This window comes from Equus przewalskii, chromosome 15, assembly GCF_037783145.1.
Source record: "Equus przewalskii isolate Varuska chromosome 15, EquPr2, whole genome shotgun sequence".
NCBI classification, from domain to species: domain Eukaryota; kingdom Metazoa; phylum Chordata; class Mammalia; order Perissodactyla; family Equidae; genus Equus; species Equus przewalskii.
Genome location: NC_091845.1, coordinates 56,881,172 through 56,907,181, shown reverse-complemented (window position 1 = coordinate 56,907,181; position 26,010 = coordinate 56,881,172). Strand labels below are relative to the sequence as shown.

The following is a 26,010-nucleotide window of genomic DNA, read 5'->3' as shown; positions in this document are numbered from 1 at the left end:
CTTTTCTCACTCTGTCCCAGTATGTCACAAAATGTCACAAATTTATTTAATCACAAATACGAAGAAATTATGATTATTTTTACAACTGACTCCCATTCTCTTACTTCCGCCAAATGAATCAAACTGTATCAAGGCCCACCCTCAAGTTTTTATAACAAGATGATCCATTTCCTTGGTTGCTAAGAATCCATTTCCTCCCCCCTGTGGAAGCTGCTGTTTGTAAAATACAAATATGCTGATATGATCTGAAGAGACATAAACTAAGTTAAAACTTTAAAACTCAAAAATAAATGGATGAATGAGGAAGATTTCCCAGTACACAAAGCCAAGTAAATCTGATGATTTATAACTGAATCAGCTATCTTGCTTATATATTCTGTAACATTTGGGAGTATCAGGTTTCTGCATAAAAAAGATAAACAGAGACATTTATTTATCAGTTAAAAGCATTATTCTTATTATGTGTATTCAAGAAGAAAAGAGAATATTGAGGTAAAGAAGACGTCAGTCCTGGAGAAATTTCAGTCCTGGTAAAGATATTATAGAACATATTAGAACAATGTTCTAGGAGCTTCCTCCTTTGATACTTATTTTCCTTTGGTAGCATATAATTTTTTGCAGAGATTTACAAATCCTGAATAAAATACATACAGCTACAAAGGTAAGGCAAACTGAAAAGAGATGTAAGAAAAATATTTGGAATATATTCCCTCCGAGTTGTTAAATCCTATTCTACAAATACTTACCAAACATATGAAATGTGATACACAGTATGATAAGTACAATGCCCAGGGTTTTGAGATTAGCAGTGATTATCCTTGGAAATGCAGTACAACCATAGAAGACAGGACAGAAAAATATTTAAAATTTCAAATATTTTGAATTATTCCTTAAGTCACAGAACATAATGAAAGTAACAGACAATTACCTTTTCTTCCAAAAATCTTATTCTTTTCTTTAAGAAAGAGTTCTCTTTCTCTGAATCCTTAAGTCGTTTTTTGATGTCTTCATATGCAGTGACAAGGGCAAAATGAGAAGCAACAGACTCATCTCCTGAATATATTGAGACTGGAGTCACTATATCTCTCCTATGGGCTTTTTCATGATTCAGAATGCAGATATCGTCTTCTACCAGTGCATCCATGACAGCTATTTAAAAGAACAAAAATATAAAATACAAATGTCTCACTGAATAAATGAGCAGGAAAAAAGACATCTATTTAGAATAATGTGAATATTGGGGTAATGCTTAAAAACTCCTTCTTCTTTTAGAGGCAGTACAGCATACTGGTTAGGAGCATGGAATGTGGAACTAGACTGCCAGGGTTTGATCCAAGTTCTACTACTTAAGTGTCTGTGTGACTGGGCAAGTTGCTTAACCTCTCTGCCTCAGCTTCCTTATTTATAAAATATAAGAAATAATAGAACTACTTCGCAGTGTTCTTAAAAATATTAAGTGAGCTGATATCTAGAAAGCATGTAAAACCATAAACTAAGCTATTATTAGTAAGTTTTATAAAAAGTTGTGAAATACCATTTTCATTAAAAGGATAAAATACTTTGAACACTTTATACCCATATATTTCTTTCTCATCAACATTTCCACTCTTAGATGTAAGCAGTAAGTTTTATAGCTTCCCAAATTATTAATTTTCAAAAACTTTGAGTATAATTTATTATAACATATTCACAGAAGTTTTAATGCATTATCCACTGTATTCTTTCCATACCAGTAACTGATTATGCTTGTTGTACCTTCACAATAGAAGACAAAGGAATTAACGTTTGAATGCTCACTATGTCCTAGTACCATGTACCACATTCTTTTAATATTATCTCATTTAAATTCATCCAAACAATTCTATGAGGTAGGTATCACTTACATTTTATTGGAGGGATTGGAAAGGTAAAGTAATTTGCCCAAGTTAAGGCTAGGAGAATATTAGCTCTGTGAGGGCAGAGGTTATGTCTGTTTTGCTTATCACTATATGGAAGGTGCTCAATAAATATTGGTTATTGAGGGGCCGGCCCGGTGGTGCAGCGGTTAAGTTCACAGGTTCCTCTTCAGCAGCCTGGGGTTTGCCAGTTGGGATCCCGGGTGCGGACAAGGCACCCCTTGGCACACCATGCTGTGGTAGGCATCCTACATATAGAGTAGAGGGAGATGGGCATGGATGCTAGCTCAGGGCCAGTCTTCCTCAGCAAAAAGAGGAGGATTGGCAGCAGTTAGCTCAGGGCTAACCTGCCTCAAAAAAAAAAGAAAAATTGGTTATTGAATGAAAAGTTGACAGAGTAGGATTCAATCAAACTTGACTCCAAAACCTAAGGGAAGAGGCGAGTTACTTCATTAGTTAGTGAACAATGTACTTACTTTGTACATCTACTTTTGCTGTTAGGTTCAGCATTACTTCCCCATCTGAGAGCTAGGTTCCTGAAAAACACTATGGAAGGAGAAATTGTGGCTGAAACCTTTTAAGACCTCATGGGAAAAATACAGGGTAAGAGATACTACAGGTCATAACAGAACCTAAAAACTCCTTTAAAATATTTTTCAGTTTAAAATACAAGACCAAATGCAGCATTCTAAATAACGGCCATCTACAGAATTTCACGTATCTTAGATTAGTAATTAATGATTACTGAAAAATGTTTTTATTTACTATGCCCTGCTTGAAATAACATTTGATTGCTTACTAGTGTCAGTCACTGTTCCAAGAATACTATAGATGAGGAAATTGAGGTAGAAGTTTTTAAAGTGATTTTCCAAAGTAACATAGTAAATGGAGACTGACGATGTAGACAGAGGTGACTAAACTACAGAATCCATGTTTCACTATGCCTGCTCTTCTCCAAAACTTCTGATCTCCCTCCGTGTATCAATCAATACCTGTAAAGTCTGGTTCGATTTCAGGCAACATGAATACTAAGGAAAGGTTTTGTTCGTGTGTTTTTCTGGGTCTGGTCTTTTATCACTGTATTTTGTTTTTCTGATTTCATAACTGAAAGCTTCCAATTGTTCTTAACTAAAGTGAGAGTTGGGTGTGCTAGCAATTTGTTTATATCTAGGATTACAGGAAAGGTAGACAAAAGAAATGTGTATACTACACGTCTGAGTAGGTGAAACGTGACATTCACTCAATCTTCACCAACACCAATTAAAAAAATTCTAACCATGAAGAACTCCTACTCTTAGGGTAGAATCTTTCCCAGTTTATCAAGAAAGTCCAAAAATAAGAAAGGACTATGCAACCTACAATATCCCAAAAAGGTGGCAGACCCTCATAACCATAATTAACTCCTGGTGCAAGTTGTACTTTCTCCTAATGATGGAGAAAGAGTTTAAGTTTTCTTTCTCTAAAGGGGTTTACTTTTCCCTCTCTGGATTCAACTTTATTCCAAAATAACAGCATACGTCATTCCAACTATCCTGCTGTTAGCTGAAATCCTCGTATTTCCCTTCCAAAAGGAAAGTATGGGCTATTCCCATACTGCAAACTGCAAGTATGCATATGTATTCCACATAAAACTCTCTCTCACACTGTATCTTAAAAGCAGAACAAGAGTAGACAGCTAGTTAAGTAGTAGGACGCAGTCTAGTTTAAGGAGAGGTAAAACTGTGCCTATCCTAGACATCTGATGTATAATATCTTAATATCCAACCAAATGACCGAGATTTATTCCACTGGAATAATTTTTTTCTAAAGACATCTGAAGAACAAGAAATGGGCATAAACTGCTCTACAGTCAAAACAGATGTCTCACAGTTTGTGTACTTTAAGGAACAGAGCCTACATGCTTTTGCTTTACACAGAGTTCTAACTGGCTCAGCTATGTGATTTCCTAGTCATTTATTTTTATCGTGAAACAATCATTCACTCAGCAAGGAAAATCCAGTGTGGGAGACAACTGAGCAGAAAAATAATTATTATGCCATAAAGGTAAGTAAGATATTTTAAACAATAAAGAATGCTATGGGGATTGATGGGTAGAGAGGAGGAGTGGTTTCCAAGGAAGGTGCTACAAAACACAAAAGATTAGATGACTCTATTTCTTTTTCTTTGGGTCAGGGAGGATTGGCCCTGAGCTAACATCTGTGTGAATCTTGCTCTACTTTGTATGTGGGATGCTGCCACAGCATGTCTTGATTAGCAGGGCGTAGGTCCATGCCTGGGATCCAAATCAGCAAACCCTGGGCCACTGGAGCAGAGTGCACAAACTTTACTATGCCACCAGGCCAGCCCCCAGATGACTCTTAACCCCATACTCTTAAGTGAAGACAGTGGGTTATTTTCACTGTACTTAAACCTAACAGTTTGCTAACTTCCAGCAGGGAGAACAAGTTCAAAGACCTGAAAGCCTGTGGGGAGAAGGGATGAGAAAGGGAATGGCAGCAGATGAAACTGGAAAGGGAATGGAGACAAACTGAGATGGTCCTTTATGATACAGCAACTATAGAATTTGGTCCTTATTTTGTGGAATGTAAGACAGACTTGGACATGATTAATGAATGTAAAGAATAATTACACATTTGTGAAATATATTAGCAACCAAATGAACTTCGTATTGTGCTAAGTGTTTTATAAATATTATCCCATTTAATTCTCATGAATACCCTATGAGGTATAAAATCTTATTACATCCATTTCACAGATGATAAAACTGAGACCTGGAAAGGTTCTGAAATCTGGACATCAGATAATTAGTACGTAGCACAAGCACTTGGATTTCAGAACTTGAGCTATTACTATTTTTCCCTCCCCAATAAATCTTTGACACACTTCAATTCATCAAGCACTACAAAACTAGGAATCCCTTGCAAGGTTTTTAAGTACCTTAGATAGAAATGAGTATAGTGATTTAACAATGTCACATTTTTATACTGTATGATAACTAGTTATTTTTAGCACAAAAGTAGTAGTCAGACTGGCATATTTTACATAGTTATATCTGTTGCCTATTTTATTTATAAATCACCAAAAAGTTGCATATGGTGGTCTCTCTCTAAATATAACAAAACACTATCTGCATAAAAAAGCTTCTGTCAAGTTTATGACATTATTCTATACATTTATTCTATATACCATAAACATGACTTGAAATACAACAGAAAGCAGCATGAAATTGCTTATTTGTCCTAAAAATTATGAGAAATAGCCATATATTAAAGCACAAATAAGAGAAAATCCACTAGCATCACAGATATGCATAAAGTTTTAAAATAATTGTCATTTAAGTTTGTTGTAAAATAAAATGAAAAATTTAGTATCTATCCTTGGAAAAATAAATATGAAATCACATAAGTATCAGAAATATTAATGCTTATATTACGCTGTACAAACTGAACTTTTCGAGATTAACAGCTGCAGGGCCAAGGAAAATGAGACCTTAGAAAGGTATCAAATAATACAAGGCAGATATCCCATTATATTTATTACTATACTGAAGGGAAAACTGCTAGCAAAGTAACAAAGCAGGCTCCCTGTAGCCTTTGGTTTGTTTATGCCAGCATTCTTCCTCAGCCTTATCTCTAGAAGAAGTGAAGGGAGCTGCAGTAGTCCACCTCACAGTAAAGACTCAGTTCTACATACTTTTGTTGTGATGAAATGTCTCTTGATGAGTATCCAAACTAGCTAGCCCAGGAATTTGATAAAGGCTAACTGGCTGTTATTATATTTACCAAACTAAACCAACCTAGTTTTAACATTGAACATTTGGGAAAAGTTACCCTATACTTTATCCAATCTTATTTTCCATAACTTAAATTATCTTAAAATAACAAATCTGTGTTTACTTTAATCTTTAAAAAGTGAGTGCCATGAACAGAATATTATCAAAGATTAGAATTATCAAAAGACTAGACAATACTTTAAACAGTCAATGGGAAATTATAACATTAGTTTTTAAAACTTAACAAATGTCAAAAATATCATCTGAGGACGAGATTAAGTGGGCCGCTCTGAATGGTGAAAATCAATAATAAATGTATTCTACAGGGAAAATGTCTTTTCCAAGAACATTCTAAGAAACTGGAGATAACCTGGAGGAGCGTTTGACAAAGTGAGATGTGGACCACTGCCTTAGAATCACTTGGAGTTCTCTTCAAAGACACTGATTGCTAGGGTCTCCTGCAGATCTATGCAAATCAGAATATCTGGGGTGAAAATGTCAAACTGAACTTTGAATAATCACCTCATGATTTTGAGTCCTATGCCAATTTAAGAACCACTACTCTAGAAGTAACAGAGCTAAACGCCTAGTATGCGATTTACAGAATTTCAATTATAACTAGTGTTGTTAAACATTTGTGGGCATGGTTAATTCTATGCTATCAACTGGTAAACATCACCTAACTTCTGCAAGGAGATTTTGTTTTTAATATTATAGAAAGTAATTTCATATTCACTATGTCATCTCATCACAATAGTATAGTAGGGTCAGAAATATTTATTGACAGGCAAATATACAAGTAATCATGCAAACATCTTATATATTTGGCAATTAAATTTTGTTTCTCCTTAGAGGTTTACATAAGAGAAGTATAAATTAAAAAAGAATTAGACAGGATGGAGGTGAAAGACATTGATAATTACTGATGAGAATGAAATTCCCAAGAATGATTAAAAGGTGTTCTGGTTAGCCAATTCCAATGTGGGAGGGAGGTTTTTCCACACTATCAACAAGCTATGCTCTGGACACCAGTTGTACAGGTGTACTACAGTTCAACTCAATTCTGACACTATCTATCCGGAGATAGCATTAGATTCCACAGGTAAGGAAGTCAGTCCCACAAGACAGCCCCTGACTGCAGAAGCCAATCGCAAGCCCAGGTTGTCGTCTGTGCTTCTGACTGACCAAATACAAACTGAAAGTTCCAATGACTCCCTCCAACTCAGGATGCCAGTTGAAAGTCCAGGTTGTTACCTGCACTTCTGACCAACGGGCCATAAATCGAGGTTCCCACAACCCCCTCCTTGGGTTTGACTAACTTGCTAAAGCAGCTCAGAGAACTCAGGAAACCTGTTTACTCGCTTGATTACTGGTTTATTACAAAGGGTATTAAAGGATATGAATCAACAGCCCAATGAAGAGATACATAGGGCGAGGTACTGAACAAAGGAGCTTCTGTCCTCCTGGAGTTTGGGGCTGGCAAACGAAAGCATTCTGGTTCACCAACCTGGAAGCTCTCTAAACCTCTCCTCTTTGGTTTGGTTTTACTTTTTCCTGAGGAAGAATGGCCCTGAGCTAACATCTGTTGCCAACCTTCCTCTTTTTTTGCTTGAGGAAGATTATCCCTGAGCTAACATCTGTGCCAATCTTCCTCTGCTTTATGTGCGGGTTGCCACCACAGCATGGCTGAAGAGTGGTGTAGATCTGTGCCTGGGATCCAAACCCATGCACCTGGGCCGCCAAAGAGGAGCATGCCAAACCCAACCAGTATGCCACAGAGCTGGCCCCCTCTTTGGGTTTTTAGGCAGGCTTCATTACATAGGCATGACTGATTAAATCACTGGCAACTGATTCAACTTCCAGTCCTTCTCCCCTCCCCTGAGGTCAGTGGGACTGAAAGTTCCAACCTTCTAATCACATGGCTGGTTCCTCTGGCAATCAGCCCCCATCCTAAGGTGTTATCCAAAAGTCACCTAATTAACATAAGCCCAGCCATGGTGGAAAAGGGTAGTGGAAAGGGGCTTCTTATGAATAACAGGACACCCATTTCACTTTTATGGCTCTGAAGCAATTTCAGGAAATGAGAACAAGAGACCAAATATTATGACAAAAGATGTTCCCATAGCTCTTATCCCTCAGGACATTCCAAGGGTTTTGGAAGCTGTGAGCCAAGGAACAGTGGACAAAGACCAAGTATATATGAGAAATATATTTTGGTCATCTGAATGACCAAATGTATATTTCTCATAAATCAAAATATCACAATGATAATGCAGAAAGAAGGGCAGAAAAGAGAACAGTAGTTCCTGAGGCTAGGGAAGAGACATAAATGAAAAAACAAAGATTCACATGTTATTAATCAGAATTATTTTACATGATCTTAAATTTGAGTCTTTACTCAAAGTCTTCACAATCAACATTGAGAAGACCTTCAGGTGAGACAGACTTTATATACTGGGGTCTAAGATACTAGAAAAAATAGAAGTATCTTCTGACCCTAGACTGGTCTTTTTTCTAGGAAAAAATATGATTACCCTGTCATATTTCATCATTCTAATATTTACCATTTATTGATCACTTATCATATGTGAGACACTAGTGCTTCTACATGCATTTTCCTACTTCTTAGGTAGGTACTATTACCCTAATTTATAAACAAAGTCTTAGAAAATTAAATACTTTATCCACAGCTACATAAGTAATCGGCCACAAAGTTGGGATGTGAACCCAGATATGCTGTCTTCCCAATGTGTGCTCTTAATACAACATTCTGAGAGGCAACACAATATGGATTCCGATTTTCCCAGTAAGAATCTGGACACAGCACAACTCAGTGGTAGAAAGAACAGTGGCCCAAGATTCAGAAACCCAGATTTTAGTCTACGATCTGCCACCTTGATTACTGATTAGTTTACCTCTCCAGATCTAAATTTTCCCACCAATACGACAGGATTAAACTATATCACTAAGACGCCACCCTCCTAAATTGTGAAGGAAAAATTTTAATGTGAATATGGTATGGCAACCTAAATAGAAGGGAATTCACATTTTCGCCAGGAACTGAGTAAAAGGTATAGTGCACACCATTACCTCAAGTCCACACCAAACTTGGCTAGAAACGTCTTATCAACACCATGGATGAGGTAACTGAGGCTCAAAGAGGTGAAGTAAATTTGTTTAGGGGCCGGCCTGGTGGCGCAGCAGTTAAGTTCGCATGTTCTGCTTCGGCGGCCCAGGGTTCGCCAGTTTGGATCCCAGGTGCGGACACGGCACTGCTTGGCAAGCCATGCTGTGGTAGGTGTCCCACATATAAATCGGAGGAAGATGGGCACAGATGTTAGCTCAGGGCCAGTCTTCCTCAGCAAAAAAAAAAGACGAGATTGGCAGCAGATGTTAGCTCAGGGCTAATCTTCCTCAAAAAAAAAAATTGTCTATAATCACACTGTCAGTATATGACAGAGCTAGGGTTTGAATCAAGGCCTATTTGGTAGGCTCTTTCCTCTATTCTACATACCTCCTGAAAAGAATCTTATTTAGAATTTCCATCATCCTTCTACCTCTGAAAAGTCAGAATATCCCTGTACCTACTTCATACAATCAGTCAAGATAAGCACGGATTAAAGCTTATGGAGGCAAACAGAACAACACTTACACCTTTCTCCCTATTTTTAATGAAATAATTAGGGGCAGGAATGGCTTAACCAGTTTATGAAAGGAATGAAAAGAAGTAGATTGTTCTTCATACCCATGCTAACGCCCAGAGTCTTATGGTTCTTTGGCCATACAAACTGATTCCTGGACTAATGCACTTAGTGAGATAACTCAGGGTTATAAAAATGAAAATGGAGTTTTTCATACTGTATATCTGATGTCGAGTACATTTTTGGACACTCACTGAATTGTAGGACATTTGAGTGCTGAGGTGTGTAAATTGAGCGACAGTATCTTGAAAAAGGGCACTTGATGATCCTTCTTTCCAGGAATCAGTTTGTATAGCCAAGGAAGCATAAGACTCTGAGCGTTAGCGCGGGTATGAAGAACAATCTACTTCTTTTCATTCCTTTCATAAAGTAACACATCTAAACGCAACTCAGCACCTATGTACGCTAAATGCTACTAGTATTAGCAGTAATTATTCTCTAATAGTGATAAAACAACTATACTTTAATCCAGAAAAGAACCACCACAAGAAAGAAAAAAATAAGTTACACTGGTCCTATTACTTCAAGGATTATGAAAAACGTCATCACATCACTTTATTTAATAATCAGGACAATGTTCTGTGCTGGTAATTAATATTTATCGAGTGTTTATGGTATCTCAGGTGCTTTGCCTTTTAGGGAAACTATCTCATTTGTTCTTCATAACAATTCATTAAATCTATCTAAGACCTCAGGCGGGCAAGAATTTCCTCATATCACAGATGGAGCAGCTACGACAGGCGAACGTTAGAAAGTGGAGGACCCAGGAATAAAAATCAGTCAGGTGACTCCAGAGCCAGCAAAACTCTTGGAAACTATACTTTGGTGCCTTGGAGAATAAGCACCATTCCCATTTTAGAGACGGAAATGAAGAAGAGATTTAGTCTCTTATGCAGTGTAAAGTGAACAAGTGAAAATTCAGCACTCAGATCCTGAGTTAATGTTCTGACTTAATCCAGTGCATTTCCCATTACATTATACAGTCTCTTTAATATTAAAACCTTACATTTGTATACCACTTCCTATTTTACAAACTATCGCGTTAACATTTTGTAACCACCCTGAGCGGGATTCCTAATTTACAGATCATGTAGGGAGTGTTCACAACAGGCTGGAAAATTAGATTCTACATATTTGGAGAACTGGAATTTAAATTATGCTCTGAGCACTTGCTCAATCCAACTTAAAATTCCAACAATGAAAATGAAAGTGGCTTCTATGCTAGAGAGGCAGGAGTCAATTTCGATCCTATTACGTTACTATCTTTGATCATCTTCGCATATTTTAAACAACACATCCTGGAGCAATTATGTTTTCATTTGCATTACAGTTTTTGTATTTTATCTCACTTTCGAGTATTTGAGTTCCTTGTTTGTAGGGAGTAGGGTCTTAGCCTACCTTGCATGCAGTAGTCACTCAGCAAATGATCAAAAACCATAGTGAATACACCGGGTAGACAGTGGGGAAACGATGAATACCCTGTGTTAGCCCTCGATAATGTACAGAGGGTTGATGTTCACTGCTCGGGTGCCCCGAGCACTACCGTCCCAGCCACACGTAACTCTTCGGTTCCGGAATAAATGTAATCTAATAAATGAAACATAACTGAAGGCGCCCCAGTAAATCAGAGAACAGAAAGAAATGTGGCAAGAGGGAGAAGTAAAATGAAGTATCAACTAGGGCCTGGAACAGGTAGGGTGCGAGGGTGACAGGGGTAAGGGACGCCCAGGGCTGGGCCGTTCCCCAGTCAAAGGAGGGGGAGCGGGTTTGTGGAGAAAATGACGTGTCTCCTCGGACCAGCAACCGCAGCGGAGGTCGGTCCCGGCACTACCCGCACCCCGACCCGGCCAAAGCGAGTCACTCACCCCAAAGACAGGCGACGGAAGGCCGCCCCCAGAGCCGCCGACTTTCGATTCCTCACTGTTTGGAAACGGACCGAAAACAAATCAGGTCGCCAGGGGTCACCACGGGCTTCCGGTTTCCTCGAAGACACCGCCGCTTCCCCAGCGAAGGCAGCAGCTCCCGGAACGCCGTGACGGGACTCCCATTTCTTTGGCCTCGGCTGCGCCAGAGCAGGCGCGGCCCGGCCCGTGGGCTGAGGCCCAGGAGGTTCTGGAAGGAGGGGCAAGCCGACGCAGGAGGGGCCGAGCCGCCGCCGGAGAAGGCCCGTTACCCAGCAACACGCGCGCGAGACCCCGGCCGGCCGGCGCCGGTCTCGTCAGCGCCTGCACGGGCCGGCGGCCGCGCCGCGCGCCGCGGAAGGGAAGCGCTGTCGAGGGGGGCGGTGGAAGGGAGGACGAGCAGCGCACGGCCCGAAAACAGGCTTCCGTTGTCCGCAGGCTCGGCGCCAGGGCAGCGCGAGCAAACCGGAAGTCAGGCCAGAAGGAGCCGGGAGGGCGTTCGCGAAGCCGGTCCTTTGCGAGGGAAGGGGGAGGGGAAGGTGGGCGCGGCGTACTACGTGTCCCGTGAGTCTCCGCGGCGGGACGGGGCGGGGCTGTGGCGACGCGAGGAGGCAGAGGCGGAGCCCGAGTTGGGTAAGAGCGTTGGGTTGGGCGGACGGCCTCCTTCAGGGCTGTAGTCGGGCGCGTCCTTTTCTGTCAGCGTCCGCTTGGGGGTCCCCGAGTGTCTGTGGTGTGCGTCGGCGCCGCTTGGTAGCACCCTTATGGTTGTATAGCGGTGTCGCCTCGCTGCGCCTGGGAGCTGGGAAACCCGTAACGGTTCACGCGTGGGGGAGGGGTGCCGCTTAACCCCCTGTGGGGTTTGTGTTCTGGGCGCTGCTGGGAACACTCGGGCGAGCTTGTGAAACACAAAAATTGCTCCGAGACCCGTAGTTCTTCAGCAGTCTGCCTTTTTAAAAATTGTGAAGTTTATGAAAGTTAAGGCAAAGTCTTGGGATTTGGGAACTTTTCCGGCTGCCCTCGAGTTACTACTCTTGGTTATTTGTAGATGATGGAGACAGTCCTGAGCTGTGAAGTAACGAGTAGTTGAATTCGTTACCATCTTTAGAGGTCGCAACCAGATGGAGCCCCTCAAGCTCTAGGGCAGTTTCTGGTTAAACGAATAAAGAAGAAAATGATACGTTTAGAGAATTTATCCTCGCTAGCCGCCGGTTAGCAACAGTGATGCCTGTCGCCACCCCCTCACGTTGTGTTTTGTCAACTGAGGGCTTAAATACTAAGTCGGTATTCTGTTGGAAGCTGTTTTTGAACCGCGTTCTAATTTATCCGCCCACCTGTCAGCTCATTAAAGGATGGATTCAGCTCTAGGATTTACTTTAAAATGTATTATTGTTGTTAAGCTTCTCTTTCTGGTTTAGGTTTAAGTGAAAATTCACAGCTGTTGTGAACAAAGACCACATCTTAAACTTACAAGAATTTTAAAAATCTGTATTACTGTAATCGTTTAGAAAGTACTGTTCGCGTTGATTTATTGGGCTGGGGCATGGAAGAGAGCACTGTTTTTAATATTTTGAACAAGAGTCAGTCTTTAATTCTTTTGACTGCCTCGGTAACGCGCTCTACAAATTTAAAAGCAAACCACTCAGCGGTATGTTTTGGCTAGTAGAGGAGTTTTGGAGAATGTTAACAAATTCGGTTGAGGCACCCAAAATCATCAGAAATAAAATGATAATTTGATTTCCAATTTGTAGATAATAGAAATGTTTTCTGTTTTTGAGCCTTCGTTCCCAATTTAGAATAATTTAAGACGTTAAAAAAGAAGGGATATTCATTTTTATCTTTTCTGTCTCAGTAAATAAGGAGAAATACTCAGCTCAGTATTTTAAAGTTTACCTGATGAGTCTATTTTTGTTTTAAAATATACTCCTCACTATTGCAATTATGAAAAAAGTGGGTCGTCTTAACAAAATTATTTGCTTGCCCAGAATGCATAAGCCTGTCAATTTAGTCAAGTAAAACATCTTAAATTTTGGAGTGGGGGAGGAGTGATACCCCTGGTAGGTTATGATAAAATATAATCCAGATATTCACTACGTTAACATGGAAATTGTCACTTTCTATCCACTTACATGCATCAGCTTTAATTAATTTTAGCAAGTAAAATAAATTATTTAAGAAAACTCACAGTTTAGTTATAAGAGTGTGTTAAGCTTTTATTGCAATCTTGCTGCAAAGGAAAAGACCTCTGATAAGTCGATTAAAAGGTACAGTATTGGTGGGGACATTTGTGGGAAAAGAAAATGGTTAGAGAATCACTAAACTAGATAACAGAAAAGAATTTTTGGGTCACTAGACTCTTAAACTAATAGTCAACTGGTTAGGTAAGTGAAGGGTTTTCCAGAGCAACTCTTAATTCCATTAAAGGTTATTGGAAGATTGCTTAGGCGTTTTTTTCAGGAATGTTCATTTCATCCCAAGAGAGAGTTGTGAATTACAGTCATCCAAAAAATTCTGTCCCAGGCCAGGTTTGAGACAATTTTTTTTAAATCATTATTACATTTTCTGTAACTACAAATGCAGTGTGAATTTTTCAAACCAGTCTACTGCTTTAAAAATATGTACTTGTTACAGAATGGCAATTTTGGACTGAATTGAACACTTGACACAAAGCGGTTTAAGTGTCATGTTTACAGGTGGTTGTAAATAAAAAATAGATGGATATCACAGGAGCTTCTTCCCTACGTTTTCCCACATCCTCCCTCCCCCTTGCCAAGCTCCTGATGTTTTCCTTCTAGGACAGGGCTCCTGAGGGATATAATACTGGCCGTGGCTAGGTTTCACTGGCGTAAGTTGGATTTCAAAGCAATATCTGCGCGAACGCTATGGGCCCTGGCACAACTCTTGACTGTGGCTCACCCTGCTTCTCTTATTTTTAGTCAATCATGCAGTTTTAGAGCTGCTTCAAATCTTATTTTTGTTTAATTAGGCAGTATATAAAAACAAAGAAAAAAACGTGTTTTTTTAAAAAAAATGAGAGCTATGTATTTTTGAGTTGTGACGAATATATACAGTTAGAGGAAACAGTAAGAATATACCTTTTGAGGAAAATTTTTAAAGCAGATTTCTGGTTAGTGATTTAAAGTCTATATTAATTTAATTTGGTTAAAATCATACCATCCTAAGGATCATGTTTTCTGTTTCTTTGTCCTGTATTCTGTGAGTACTGTGCTCTGTGGTAGACCCTTGATAAGTGTGGCTCTTCAGTGTCAGACTTAAGATGTCAGAACCTTTGAGTTGAAATAGCAGTATCTGTCTTTTCATATTAATATTAGCTTCAATGTCATTTCATCAGTATTGTTTTGAAAGCATTCTTCCTCTCTTCTCCCCTGCATATCACATGTCCAGGTTAAAAGCTCTAGGGTAAGAGAATGATTTTAGTGGCAGAGATTGAGAACAGATTCAAAAATACTACCAAAAATGAAAAATCTGGTATCTGGGCATATATAGTCTCTGTTCCCTCTTTTCTCCCATACCTCATCACACACATACACCCCCAAAACACACACAGATACACACACAGAAAGTTGTGAACTACTTAATCAAAGTTCATGACTTCTGTTACACTGTGTATGTTCAAATACATATTGTGTCCTGAAGCAGTAGTCTTCAAACTAGGCAATACATATCCCTAACCCTTAGCCTTGGCTTTCCAGGGGGTTATGTAAACGACAGTTTAAGGATATTAATTTTCAGGTTGTCAACGTAATTGCAATTTTCTTCCCTAAAATTAATCTGCCTCAGAGTGTGCCTTAACCAGACCCCCTTTTCCCTTTCCTCTTTGATAATTGTTCTTCCCTCATTCTACAAATAAAGCAATATCTTTCATCTGACCTAAATCTTGTTTAGAAAGTGAATGATTCTAATGACTGGGTATCCAATTCTTTTGCAAGAAAGGTGATTTCCAATGACTTTCAAAAATATTGCAGAAGGACTTAATTGAATTGTCAGCTGATTGTTAAAAATCATTTTTGAGGGGCTGGCCCCGTGGCCGAGTGGTTAAGTTCGCGCGCTCCGCTGCAGGCGGCCCAGTGTTTCGTCGGTTCGAATCCTGGGCGCGAACATGGCACTGCTCGTCAGACCACGCTGAGGCAGCGTCCCACATGCCACAACTAGAGGAACCCACAACGAAGAATACACAACTATGTACCGGGGGGCTTTGGGGAGAAAAAGGAAAAAATAAAAAAAAATAAAATAAAATCTTAAAAAAAAAAAAAAATCATTTTTGATGCCATACTCCATGTGACTTTTGGTACATAGTTTAGTAATTCAAAAGAATGATTATTGATATAACCAGAAATCCTCTACTCCCAAATTATTTGGAATAGAAGAATACAAAACATAAGAATAGAATTAACCTGAGTCCTGTTTCTTTCTAGCAATAAGTAATATACATCCTGGATACATGACCTAAATGGGAGTCGGGGGGAAGGCCCTATCCATTTCTTTATGAGATACGTCTCCAATAAAAGCTGACTTTTAATATTTTATAATGATTATAATTTGTAATATGTTTATTTGATCAGTAGTGTTCTAGTAATTTAATGATAACAATACTAATGAAAATTTTTAGAACTTATGTTCTCAGGAATTTTAAAATATACTTTTTTGTTGCAGGGAAATGTGATAAGATGATCAACTTAAAATATTTTCAAGAACTAAAATATGTTGGGATAAGCTTATGTGGGCGAAGTGAGATAAAAATATGAATTCAAGGAGAAAAGGAGTCATTATCAAGTTCCTAACTGAAAAAAGAGCTGCTTCATGTGCTTTTCAAATGAATGGATGGTAGTGGATATCAAATTACTATGGCATTTACATAATTTATAAAAGAGATACGAGCTACTGTCTGTAGCACCTGGCCTTGTCCTGGACATACAATGTGTTTCATAAGAACTTTTTGACTTGAAATGCGTTGCAGTCAATAGGAATTAGCTTCTGACAGAGCTTTCAGTTTTAAAAAAAATAAAACATGAGTGTCATAATTGTATGCAAGTAACTAAATGCAGTGATTTTTTGGGGGGAACATATGAAGCTAAAGAAAAATTTAATAGTCCTAGAAAGCTTTTGATGAGAAGTAGGGAGAAGAAACATGAGAACAGCTAACAGGAGAACAGCAGCAGAGAACCCAGGATGGGGTTGGTAGATTGTACAGAGAAAGAAAAAAGATCCAGTAGAGGAAATCCTATAATTTTTTACTAAATGAAGAGCACTCCTCCTCTGAGGCTTGACAGTTGTGTTACCACATAGAAAGCACGATCTACTCACCACAAGACAAAAGCCAGTCGTCAAGAGGCAAGATGGTGACAGAGAAAGGGCATTTTATTACAGCTTGCTGGCAAGAGGGAAGATGGCCAACTAATGTCCAAAAGAACCATCTTAAGTGGGGCACAGAGTCTTGAAGCAGTTATATAGGCCAGTGGATGACAGGGGAGAGGTTAGGAATGTTGACCTTCTGGTGTTACAGACTGGCAGTTGCCACACCAGATCTTTCAGTTTTCATTGATGATGGCTATCAACATAGACTCTGTTTGAGGGCTCATCACATTCCTAAGGAACTCAAAAGAACAAAGTTATCATCTTATCGCAGCTGGGAGGTATATGCACTAGCAGGGACCATAAAATCTACAGAACAGGTGGCTCTCCTGGAGTGTGCAAATCCAGCTGGGTTAGTCAGTCAGAGGTCATTCAAAGTTACAACATAGTCTCTTTTCTACAATATGGCTTCCCTTCTGTCAACCTTGTGTTGAACTGATGTCAGTTATACTCTTGCTATATGGGATATGAATTCATTCATTTGTTCAATATTTAACAAGTATTTATTTAGCACCTACCATGTGCCAGACATTGTTTTAGGCACTGAGATGCAACAGGCAAAATGGCTTCAGTCATGTAGATAAAGACTCATGTGAAATTTAACAATATGACAAATTTCCTCACATTAATTTTTTCATGACACTTTCTGTAGGTGCTTATGAAGAAAATGAACTTAGTTTTTCCTATTTAAAATGGCAAGAGAGGAAGAAATAATTCTATTTTGAGACTTTCACATCTATACTGTAAAAACCAAGAAGACAAAGTCAGCTTTTCAAAGGAAAAATGTTTTATAAAACTACCAAATAAACAACAATGAAAGGATGATATTAAACTTCAGTAAGATCTGTACAAAGAAATTAGGTTTTTGAAATAGACTAACAAAGGAGAGGAAAAATTTCCAAACTCTGCACAACTCACACAACATAAAAGTGAAATCATTGATTTTGTAATAGTTAGAAAATTAAAGACATAATTTCCTGGTGTAGATTTTTTAATTGTTTATGAATAGTCAGTTCTTGGAACTCCAAAAACAAAAAGACATGTTTTTTTTTAATTCACTGACATTATTTTATTAATCATTTTCTCTTGACAGTCATTTTATGTCAATCCCTTTTGGCATTAATAATTCCTCCCTCTCATAGTGTAGCCAATCTGTTCACCTGATTTTATAGACTCTACCCCTTAGCTATCTGTCAGATGCTGTTGTATAGTCCCTATGGTGCCAAAGTTTCTTATCTGTACTATTATAATAGTTTCCTCTAATTAGTTTTTCCTTTTTTTTGGCTTCCAAATCATCCTTCATATGGCTATCTAAATGATATTTTACCATTGCATTTCTCCCCCTAAACTCCTGAAATGACTCTTTAGCATGTTTTAAGACACCCTTCTTAATCTGGTTCAGCCTATTCTTCCACCAGCTCCTATAAACACTGCCAACTCAGGCACTGAAATTGAATATCTTTACTCATTAAAAAGTTTTCATTCAGTTGACCTTGATTTTATAATATTTACTTTCTTAGATTATCATCAACATTTTTTAAAAATTGAAAAATTCTCAGAGAATTGGGGAACCCTAGAAAATTCTTCAACATCAGTTTGAGAATTATGGCTCTACTTTTCACGTTTGTCCTAAAATGACATCGTGTTTAGAAGAGGATCGTATATCTCCAGATAATGGATATCGTCAGACTACATTGAGTCATATTTTTCTTTTATGTTATTAGTCATAATTTTGTTTTTGAATATGTGCCGGGAAGGTATTATCACTATTTCAACACTAAGCATTACCTATTAGAAATCAAAGCTGTATGTTCCCTTTGTGCCTGAAATACAGAGGTTTCTCTCCAAAGATCATCTTAAACGAGCGTCAAAATTCTCAATTGTTTTCCTAACTCTTCCTAATGAATTGCATTGCTACTTGTATATTATGAGCAGAAGTGGTAAGAGAAGTTCTTAATCACATCCCACCCATCCTTTGTCTGAATAATCCGAATTTTCAGTTTGAATAAGTGTTTCTTTTGTTTCCCTAACACAACAGTTTGATATAGTTATTATCTCAAATCAGTTAATATGTTGCAAATACCTGTATTAGATAACAAAGAACCTTAGAGATAAGGCAGAACTATAACTACCTGGAAATATTTATCTGTACATTGAAAAAATCATTGCTATGTTGAGCATAGTAACTGAGGTGATTGCTCAAAACTAAAAGAGTTTTAGAAGCCAGATTATCCTTTAGTTTTATTATTTTTCATTTTGATTTTTAGTACTGTTTAGATGAAAATGGAAATGAAATGACCAGATCTATACCAAATCTTCTTGTGTTTTAAGTTGGGAATTAATTAGCAACAGAAATATGGTTTAAATTGTCAATAACATTTGCCTTCATGAAAAATGTAATTTTTTGACATTGAGTATTTCATTCACTAAGTTTGAATATTTACTCTTACTGTTTGGGGCAATATTTTTTTATAAAGATATGAAACATGGTATAAAGAGCCTAAGAGAATGAAAAGTTTTTGTCTCTGCAACTAGGCGGAGGACAACAGTGCTTTCTCAGATAGAGCAAACTCACTTAAAAATATGCAAAAGGGTATCTTTAATTTAGGGGGAAAAATAATGGCTTGAGTTGAGGAAAAGAGGAAAAGCCTAGGGAAAAATTTTGTACATCTTGATACTAAGTGAATTACCAGAATATTCTATAATCCTCATTTTCTAAAAAAGCAATAACAGTCTTTGAAAGATTATAAATGACTTTTACAAAAACTGTGAGAGATTTATTCACTTTTTTCAGAAGAGAAGTAGGGCAACAAGGAAGTTGTCAACTATAAGATAGAGCATTAGGCAAATTTACATGATGTGTTTATGAAATATTCTTTTAGTTAATAGATGATTAGAGAAAGTGTACTTTTTCTTTACACAACCCAGATTACATCAGTCCCAAGTCTCCTTTTTGCTGAAGAAATAATGTATAAATGTTATGTTTTCACTGAGGAAGATTAGCATTTGTGCCAGTCTTCCTCTACTTTATATGTGGGTTACTGCCACAGCATGGCTGGCAAGTGATGTAGGTCTGCACCCAGCATCCACACCTGTGAGGCCAGGCCACGAGTGTGTGCGGAAGCTAACCGCTACGCAACAGGGCCGGCCCCAATAAAAATTTTAAACATTGATTATAATATATAATCTTGTTAATCAGTAATAACTTTGGTCACTTCCCCTAATGGTGTTTTAATAAAAAATTTTAGGAAAAATAGATTTAATTGACATTCATTTTATGTCTTTGCACACTGTAGGATGATATGTTTAACACCAAATATATCAATATTACATTAAATGTACACAGACTGCTCAAAACAAAGACCATCAAGGGCCGGCCCAGTGTTGTAGTGGTTAAGTTTGCATGCTCTGCTTCAGCGGCCCAGGGTTCACAGGTTTGGATTCCAGGTGTGGACCTAGCACCACTCATCAAGCCATGCAGTAACAGCATTCCACATATAAAATAGAGGAAGATTGGCACAGATGTTAGGTCAGTGAAAATCTTCCTCAAGCAAAAAGAGGAAGATTGGCAACAGATGTTAGCTCACAGCCATTCCTCACCAAAAAAAGGGAAAAGAAAATTGGATAAACTGGGAAAAACCTCTAGCTTGTTTCTTTCCACGGTAAGATTTCCAACCTATCCCAATTTTCAGCATGTCATGTTCACTTTGCAAATTTAAATGTGATGTGTTGAAGAAGCATGCTCTTGGTTTTGCATTATGCAATTTAAAATTACTTCAATTTTCACATTCTCATTTTGAAACTTTTTAGTGATGAATTTCTTTTCTTAGTATTTGTGTAGAGATTCTTCAAACAGTAATTCTGTAATTAACTCACTAGAACCCAGAGTAAGAAAGTTATCAGTATTTATTATAATTATGACATTTCTAAAATGATGAAAATAAGTGACAATGTATAAATCATTCTGAATGACAAGTTGAAATTCTCTAATTAGATTAGCTTGAGATTCTATTTTTGTGTCTTGTGATTTAAAGGATGGTCAACTTAATTGAAGACTCTTCTTCCACATCATTAGTGGAACAAAATTTTACCTTTAAGCAAATCAACTGTGTGACTTCCATGACAATATAGTTTAGATAAACGTAAGTTGAGAATGGGAACATGTAAGGAGAAATAATTAAGCTAGTCTGAAATTGATAGTCTCCTTGTTCAACCTACAGATATAATTTTAATCCATTTTTAACGCTATTGCATTTGGGAGATGGTCTGAAGAACTTAATTAATCTTATTGGATCTGTTGTTTTATTCTTACAAGTTTCAATATATTGAATAAACTGGGATACTCGCAGCCATCCAATATAGACCTAAAGCATATAGATTGATTACTAAGGTTTGAAGTTGGCATTTAGCACAATTTATCAGATTTCTAATTATTTAACTTTTTCCTTAAAAATTTTAAAGCAGAAGAATATACTTGCCACAAAAGATACCAGCCTTTAAATATGCCAGTAAGCTGTTTCTTTCCATTCTACTTTGATTTCTGATTTTGGATAAAACCCATCAGTTATCTTTATTATTAAAACAAAAAAAGAAAAGAAAATATTTATTAAGCATCTTGGAGCATTTTTTAAGTTAGAAGCTGTGTAGGAGTATCTGCATAAACTAGTTCTTGAATAATAAAAATAAATTATAATTTTGCACAGATAATAGGCTCTTAATACATTTCTGTTGAATCATTAAGTATAATCTAAGGTTGACATATAGGCACAAATTTGTTAATTAGGTAAATGAACATTGAATGTTAAATTTACATCACAGAGAAGATTAAGGATAAGTGCATTTTAAAGTTTAGAGCAAACTATTTGTTAAGTTAAGCACTTGAGAAAAATCATGAAGGAAAGGCAAAATAGAGCGCTCTCATTGTACATTAGTTTCTGCATATTTTAATTTTCTTATCTAACTACAAATATAACTCAAAAGCAGTCTAGAAAGGAAATCAAACATTTATTGTATGTCTTTGGCCCACTAGGCACTGAAATGGATTTTCTCGTATGCTGTTTAATTTCATCATTAAATCTATCTTATGAATTAAGTATTATCAACATGTCAAATGATAAAATGATGTTCAGATCATTTAAGTGACTTGCCTTAATTTAAAAATCTCACAGGAAATGGAGCCAGAATTAAAATCCAGAGCTATGGATGATGTTCAACTGATATTCACAGCCATTCTGGTTATTAAATATTTTGAATATTAACACTGCCTAGGCCAGCCTAACTCTGAAGTTCATATTATTTCCATTATCTCATAATATTATAAATGTTCATTCAATGCTTCTTTTTGGAAAGTACTCTTTAAATGCTAGGGATACAGTGGTTAACAGGATAGATACAATCCTTGCCCTAAGTGGATTTTTCTTGTCTTGTAGAGGACTTCATTAAATAAACTATAACACAATGTGTTAAGTGATATGTAGAGGGGGTAGAGACTGCTGGGGTCACATAGTAGGGGCATAGACTCCTACTTAGCATTTTTCAGATTGGCGTAGACACCACCTCCTCAGTAGCTTGACACCCGCTACCTGAAAGTCTCAGTCAGATGTGCCCCATATGCTTCCATAGCATTCTATAATTGTCTCATAATAGTACTTAACATTAGTTGAGGAGAGGGATCTTGTCTTTGTCTCTGCTCATAGCAGACCCTCAAGAAGTATTGCAAGATAAAGAAAATAAAATCTATTTCTGAAACTGCAGCAAATAAGTGAGAGAGCAGTTTTAGAGAAGCTTTTAAGTATTGAGATAAGTGATGGAGATTTCCTTGTAAAATAGGAGGAAAGTTTACTTTTTGAGATTGTGGAAGACATCTGAAATTTATAAAGGTTTAGAATAATCACTGTGAGAATGCAAGAGGAAAGAGAGAATACATAAAAAGGATGGCCTTAAAGATGTGCTAAGGACTCATCTGAGGTTGGAGTCTGAATTTGTAGTGGTACCCACGGGCAACTTAATTTCCTCCAAGAATCAGCGGCTCAGGTGGGAGAGATCAGATACCAAGCCCCTGTATTTGCTAGGAATGCTTTTGGCCTCAAGTAGTTGGAAAGACGAGAAACAGTGGTTTAAATAAGTAAGAGTTTATTTTCTCACGTATCTGGAAGAGCAGAAGGATAGATAGAATGAGGGTAAGATTCCCAAAGTAAAAAGAACAGTTCTCAGAATGTTACGATGAGTTCTTCCCTTAATATCAACAATTGGAAATTGTTTATCTTTGTGTTTTTTCTGAAATCTTCTTTTGTACAATAAATACTATTTACATTAAAATTCATCATTGAAGTAAAAGTTTAGAAGGAAAATATCTGTTCTGTTTCCAAAACATTTTTTGTTTTATGCTGAATGTTGTTAACACCACACAACACTTGAACATCATTAAGGAAACCAGGACATGAAAAGAAATATCTCAATAAAGCTGTTAAAGCAAAAGAAATGAAGAGGAAAATGGAAATTCCCCCCCACCCCCCAAACATAGCAAGACTTAAAGAATAGAAAAATTGGACCATTTCTAGCACAATATATCAAGAAGTTTCTTAGAAAGTGGCTTTGTGGTTTTAGGGGTGGGGAGGGTAAGGTGAATTGTAATGGATTAGGCCTAATCTTCTCCTAATCAAAAATATTAAGTAAGTCAAGTCTACTTTTTTAAACCAGGCTCCTTCTCCTCAACCACCTTCATAATATATATCTCATAATTTGTTCTGATCCCACAACACTTTACAGCTTGCTCTTTGCATTTCTGTCCTCCTCATTCACACAAACTACTCAAAAAGTTACCTGATATTCTTTTCTCCATTTCCTTACTTCATAATTACACTTCATCATACTGCAGTCAGAATTTCATCCCCACCACTAACCTAACATTGCTCTCAAATCTTCAATGACTTTATATTTAAATCCAGTGTCAACTTCTCTCCTCGTTACGGAAATTCTAAGCAACATCTAACACAATTAACCATTACGTCTTTCTGGAAACATAGATGTCACTAACTTTGATCCAGTTACTTAGGCTGAAAACTTAGTAGTTAATCTTGATCCCCACCTTTCCCTTGTTCCCTACATGAGTCAGTCCTACCTATTCTACCTCTAAAACATATACGGAATCATTCCACTTTTCTTCAGGGTCCTGTTTCTACCCAAGGCCAAAATATCTCTTTCCTCAAATCTGTTCTTTACATTGTCATACAGTGTATTTTTAAAATATATTGATCTATACCGTATATACAAAAAATGCAAAGATTATAGATGAGCAACTCACAGATTATCACAAAGTAAAGACATTTGTGTAACCACATTCAGGGTAAGGATGAATCTCTTCCTCTCATTCCCAGCACAGTTGTCAGGACCCTAGAAGAACATTTCCAGCCCCCAAGAAGCTGCCTCATGGCCTGTCTCAATCACTTTACCTCTCACTCAAAACCAACTACTTATCCTAACCTTTAACACCACAAATTAGCTCCACGTGTCTTAAAACTTTATGTAAATGGGGTCATATATATTCTTTTTCGTCTGGCTTCTTTCATTCAGTATGTTTCTGAAGTTCACTCAAGTTGTGTGCAGCAGGAATTTTGTTCACTTTTATTGCTATATAGTATTCCACTGTATGAGTATACCACATTTCATTTTTCTGTTTTACAGTTTATAGATAATTTGAGTTGTGTACAGTTTTTGGCTATGAATATTCTTGTGCATATCTATTGAGATAGATATAGATAGTAGATACAGATATTTATGTCATTTATATACCTGGAAGTGAGTAAGTTCAAATTTAGTAGATAATGAAAAGCAGATTTGCTAATGGTCATACCAATTGGCAACCTAACCAAGCTGTGTATGAGAGTTCTAGCTTGTTTATATCCTTGCTAACACTTGGCATTGTCAGTCTATTTAACAGTGGCTTTGCTGCTAAGTGTATAGTGGTATCTCGTAGCTTTAAGTTGTATTTCCTTTAGAACTCTTTAAGTTTGAAGACCTTTTTCTATTTATTGGTTATTTGGAGCACCTCTTTTGTGAAGTAATTGTTCAAGACTCTTGGCTATTTTTCTTTTGAGTTCTCTGATTTTTTTGTTTTTTGTTTTTTGGGTTTTCTTTTTTCTTTTCTTTTCTTTCTTTCTTTCTTTTGTTTTTGCTGAAGAAGATTCACCCTGAGCTAAATATCTGTTGGCAATCCTCCTCTTTTTTTGCTTGAGGAAGATTAGCTCTGAGCTAACATCTGTGCCAGTCTTCCTCCACTTTATATGTGGATCACCACCACAGCATGGCTGACAAGTGGTGTAGGTCCATGCCCAGGATCTGAACCCGAGAACCTTGATTGCCAAAGCAGAGCATATGAACTCAACCATGGTACCATGGGGCCAGCCCACTGATTTTTTTCTAATTGATAGTAGATCTAGACAGGAGTCACCCCTGCACTTATTACCTGTCACACTGGCCTGATTTTTATCCTTCAAATAGGCCAAAATTTTTCTCTTTTCAAGGCTTTTTATGGGCTTTGTCTTCAATTTTCAAATCTCAGCTCAAATGTCATCTTTCTATATAAACCTTCTTTGACTATCTCCTCCCTTCCCCCAACATAGACGTCTTCATATTATATCCTCCTGTTTATTTCTCTTTAGTATTTATCAACATCTGAAATTATCTTGTTTATTTATTGGTTTGCTTATATATACTGTCTACTTCCCCTCTTACTGGAATGTAACTCATGCTTGCTATATCTGTTTCCCTAGCACCTAGAACTTTTGTGTGGCACATGAGAGGTACACAATAAAATCTGTTGGAAAAAAATGAATAAATGAGTGAATAAGGGAACAAAGTAAGGCCTAGTTTGAGATATTGCCCGTATTGATTTATTTACAGAAGACCAGATACCTTTTTTCCCCCTGAAGCAATGTATGTTTTTATAGATTAATGGCAATTTTCTTGAACTAGGCATATTGCCTGATACTTTTTACATAGGTCGTAATTACATTACTAAGGATTAAGATTATTGAACCGCTAATGATCTTCATTTTCCGAAGTAACTCTAAAATCAGCCATTATTGGTATATTTCCTGATGCAGCTTTACAATTCTAAAATTTACAAGTCCATAAAACATTTTTACAATTTAAGTTTTGCAACAAGAAGTTACAATTTAGCAAAATAAATTGTCTGGTACTTTGGGTACACAAGTGTTTAAGACTTAAACAGAGACAATGCAGGTTGAAATTACTTTTATTGAAAATTTATGGAGTTTGGTGGTTTATTTGGAAACTTGTTTTCATATTAAAATATTTCTTTAGAATTTTGAATAATTGATTTTAATTGAAGGTCTGATATATAAGCTATA

At 37.2% G+C, this 26,010-nt stretch overlaps 2 protein-coding genes across 4 annotated transcripts in view; one reads left to right on the top strand and one right to left on the bottom strand.

The window, feature by feature from the left end:
• The window catches only part of AZI2 (5-azacytidine induced 2), a 28,494-nt gene extending 16,680 nt beyond the window's left edge, over window positions 1–11,814 (bottom strand). Inside the window, exons 1-3 of one of the 3 annotated variants that reach the window (XM_070575934.1) lie at window positions 11,234–11,814; window positions 2,372–2,441; window positions 929–1,149 (exon numbers count right to left, since the gene is read on the bottom strand). In XM_070575934.1, the coding sequence (XP_070432035.1) occupies window positions 929–1,149; window positions 2,372–2,405 (255 nt within the window). In that variant the 5' untranslated portion in view covers window positions 2,406–2,441; window positions 11,234–11,814. The remainder of the gene's footprint in view (window positions 1–928; window positions 1,150–2,371; window positions 2,442–11,233) is intronic. The other 2 variants (XM_070575935.1, XM_070575936.1) reach the window with 2 other exon arrangements.
• ZCWPW2 (zinc finger CW-type and PWWP domain containing 2) overlaps window positions 11,598–26,010 on the top strand; it is a 186,357-nt gene continuing 171,944 nt past the window's right edge. Inside the window, exon 1 of the mRNA XM_070575932.1 lies at window positions 11,598–11,902. The gene's annotated coding sequence lies outside the window, so the exon portion shown is untranslated. The remainder of the gene's footprint in view (window positions 11,903–26,010) is intronic.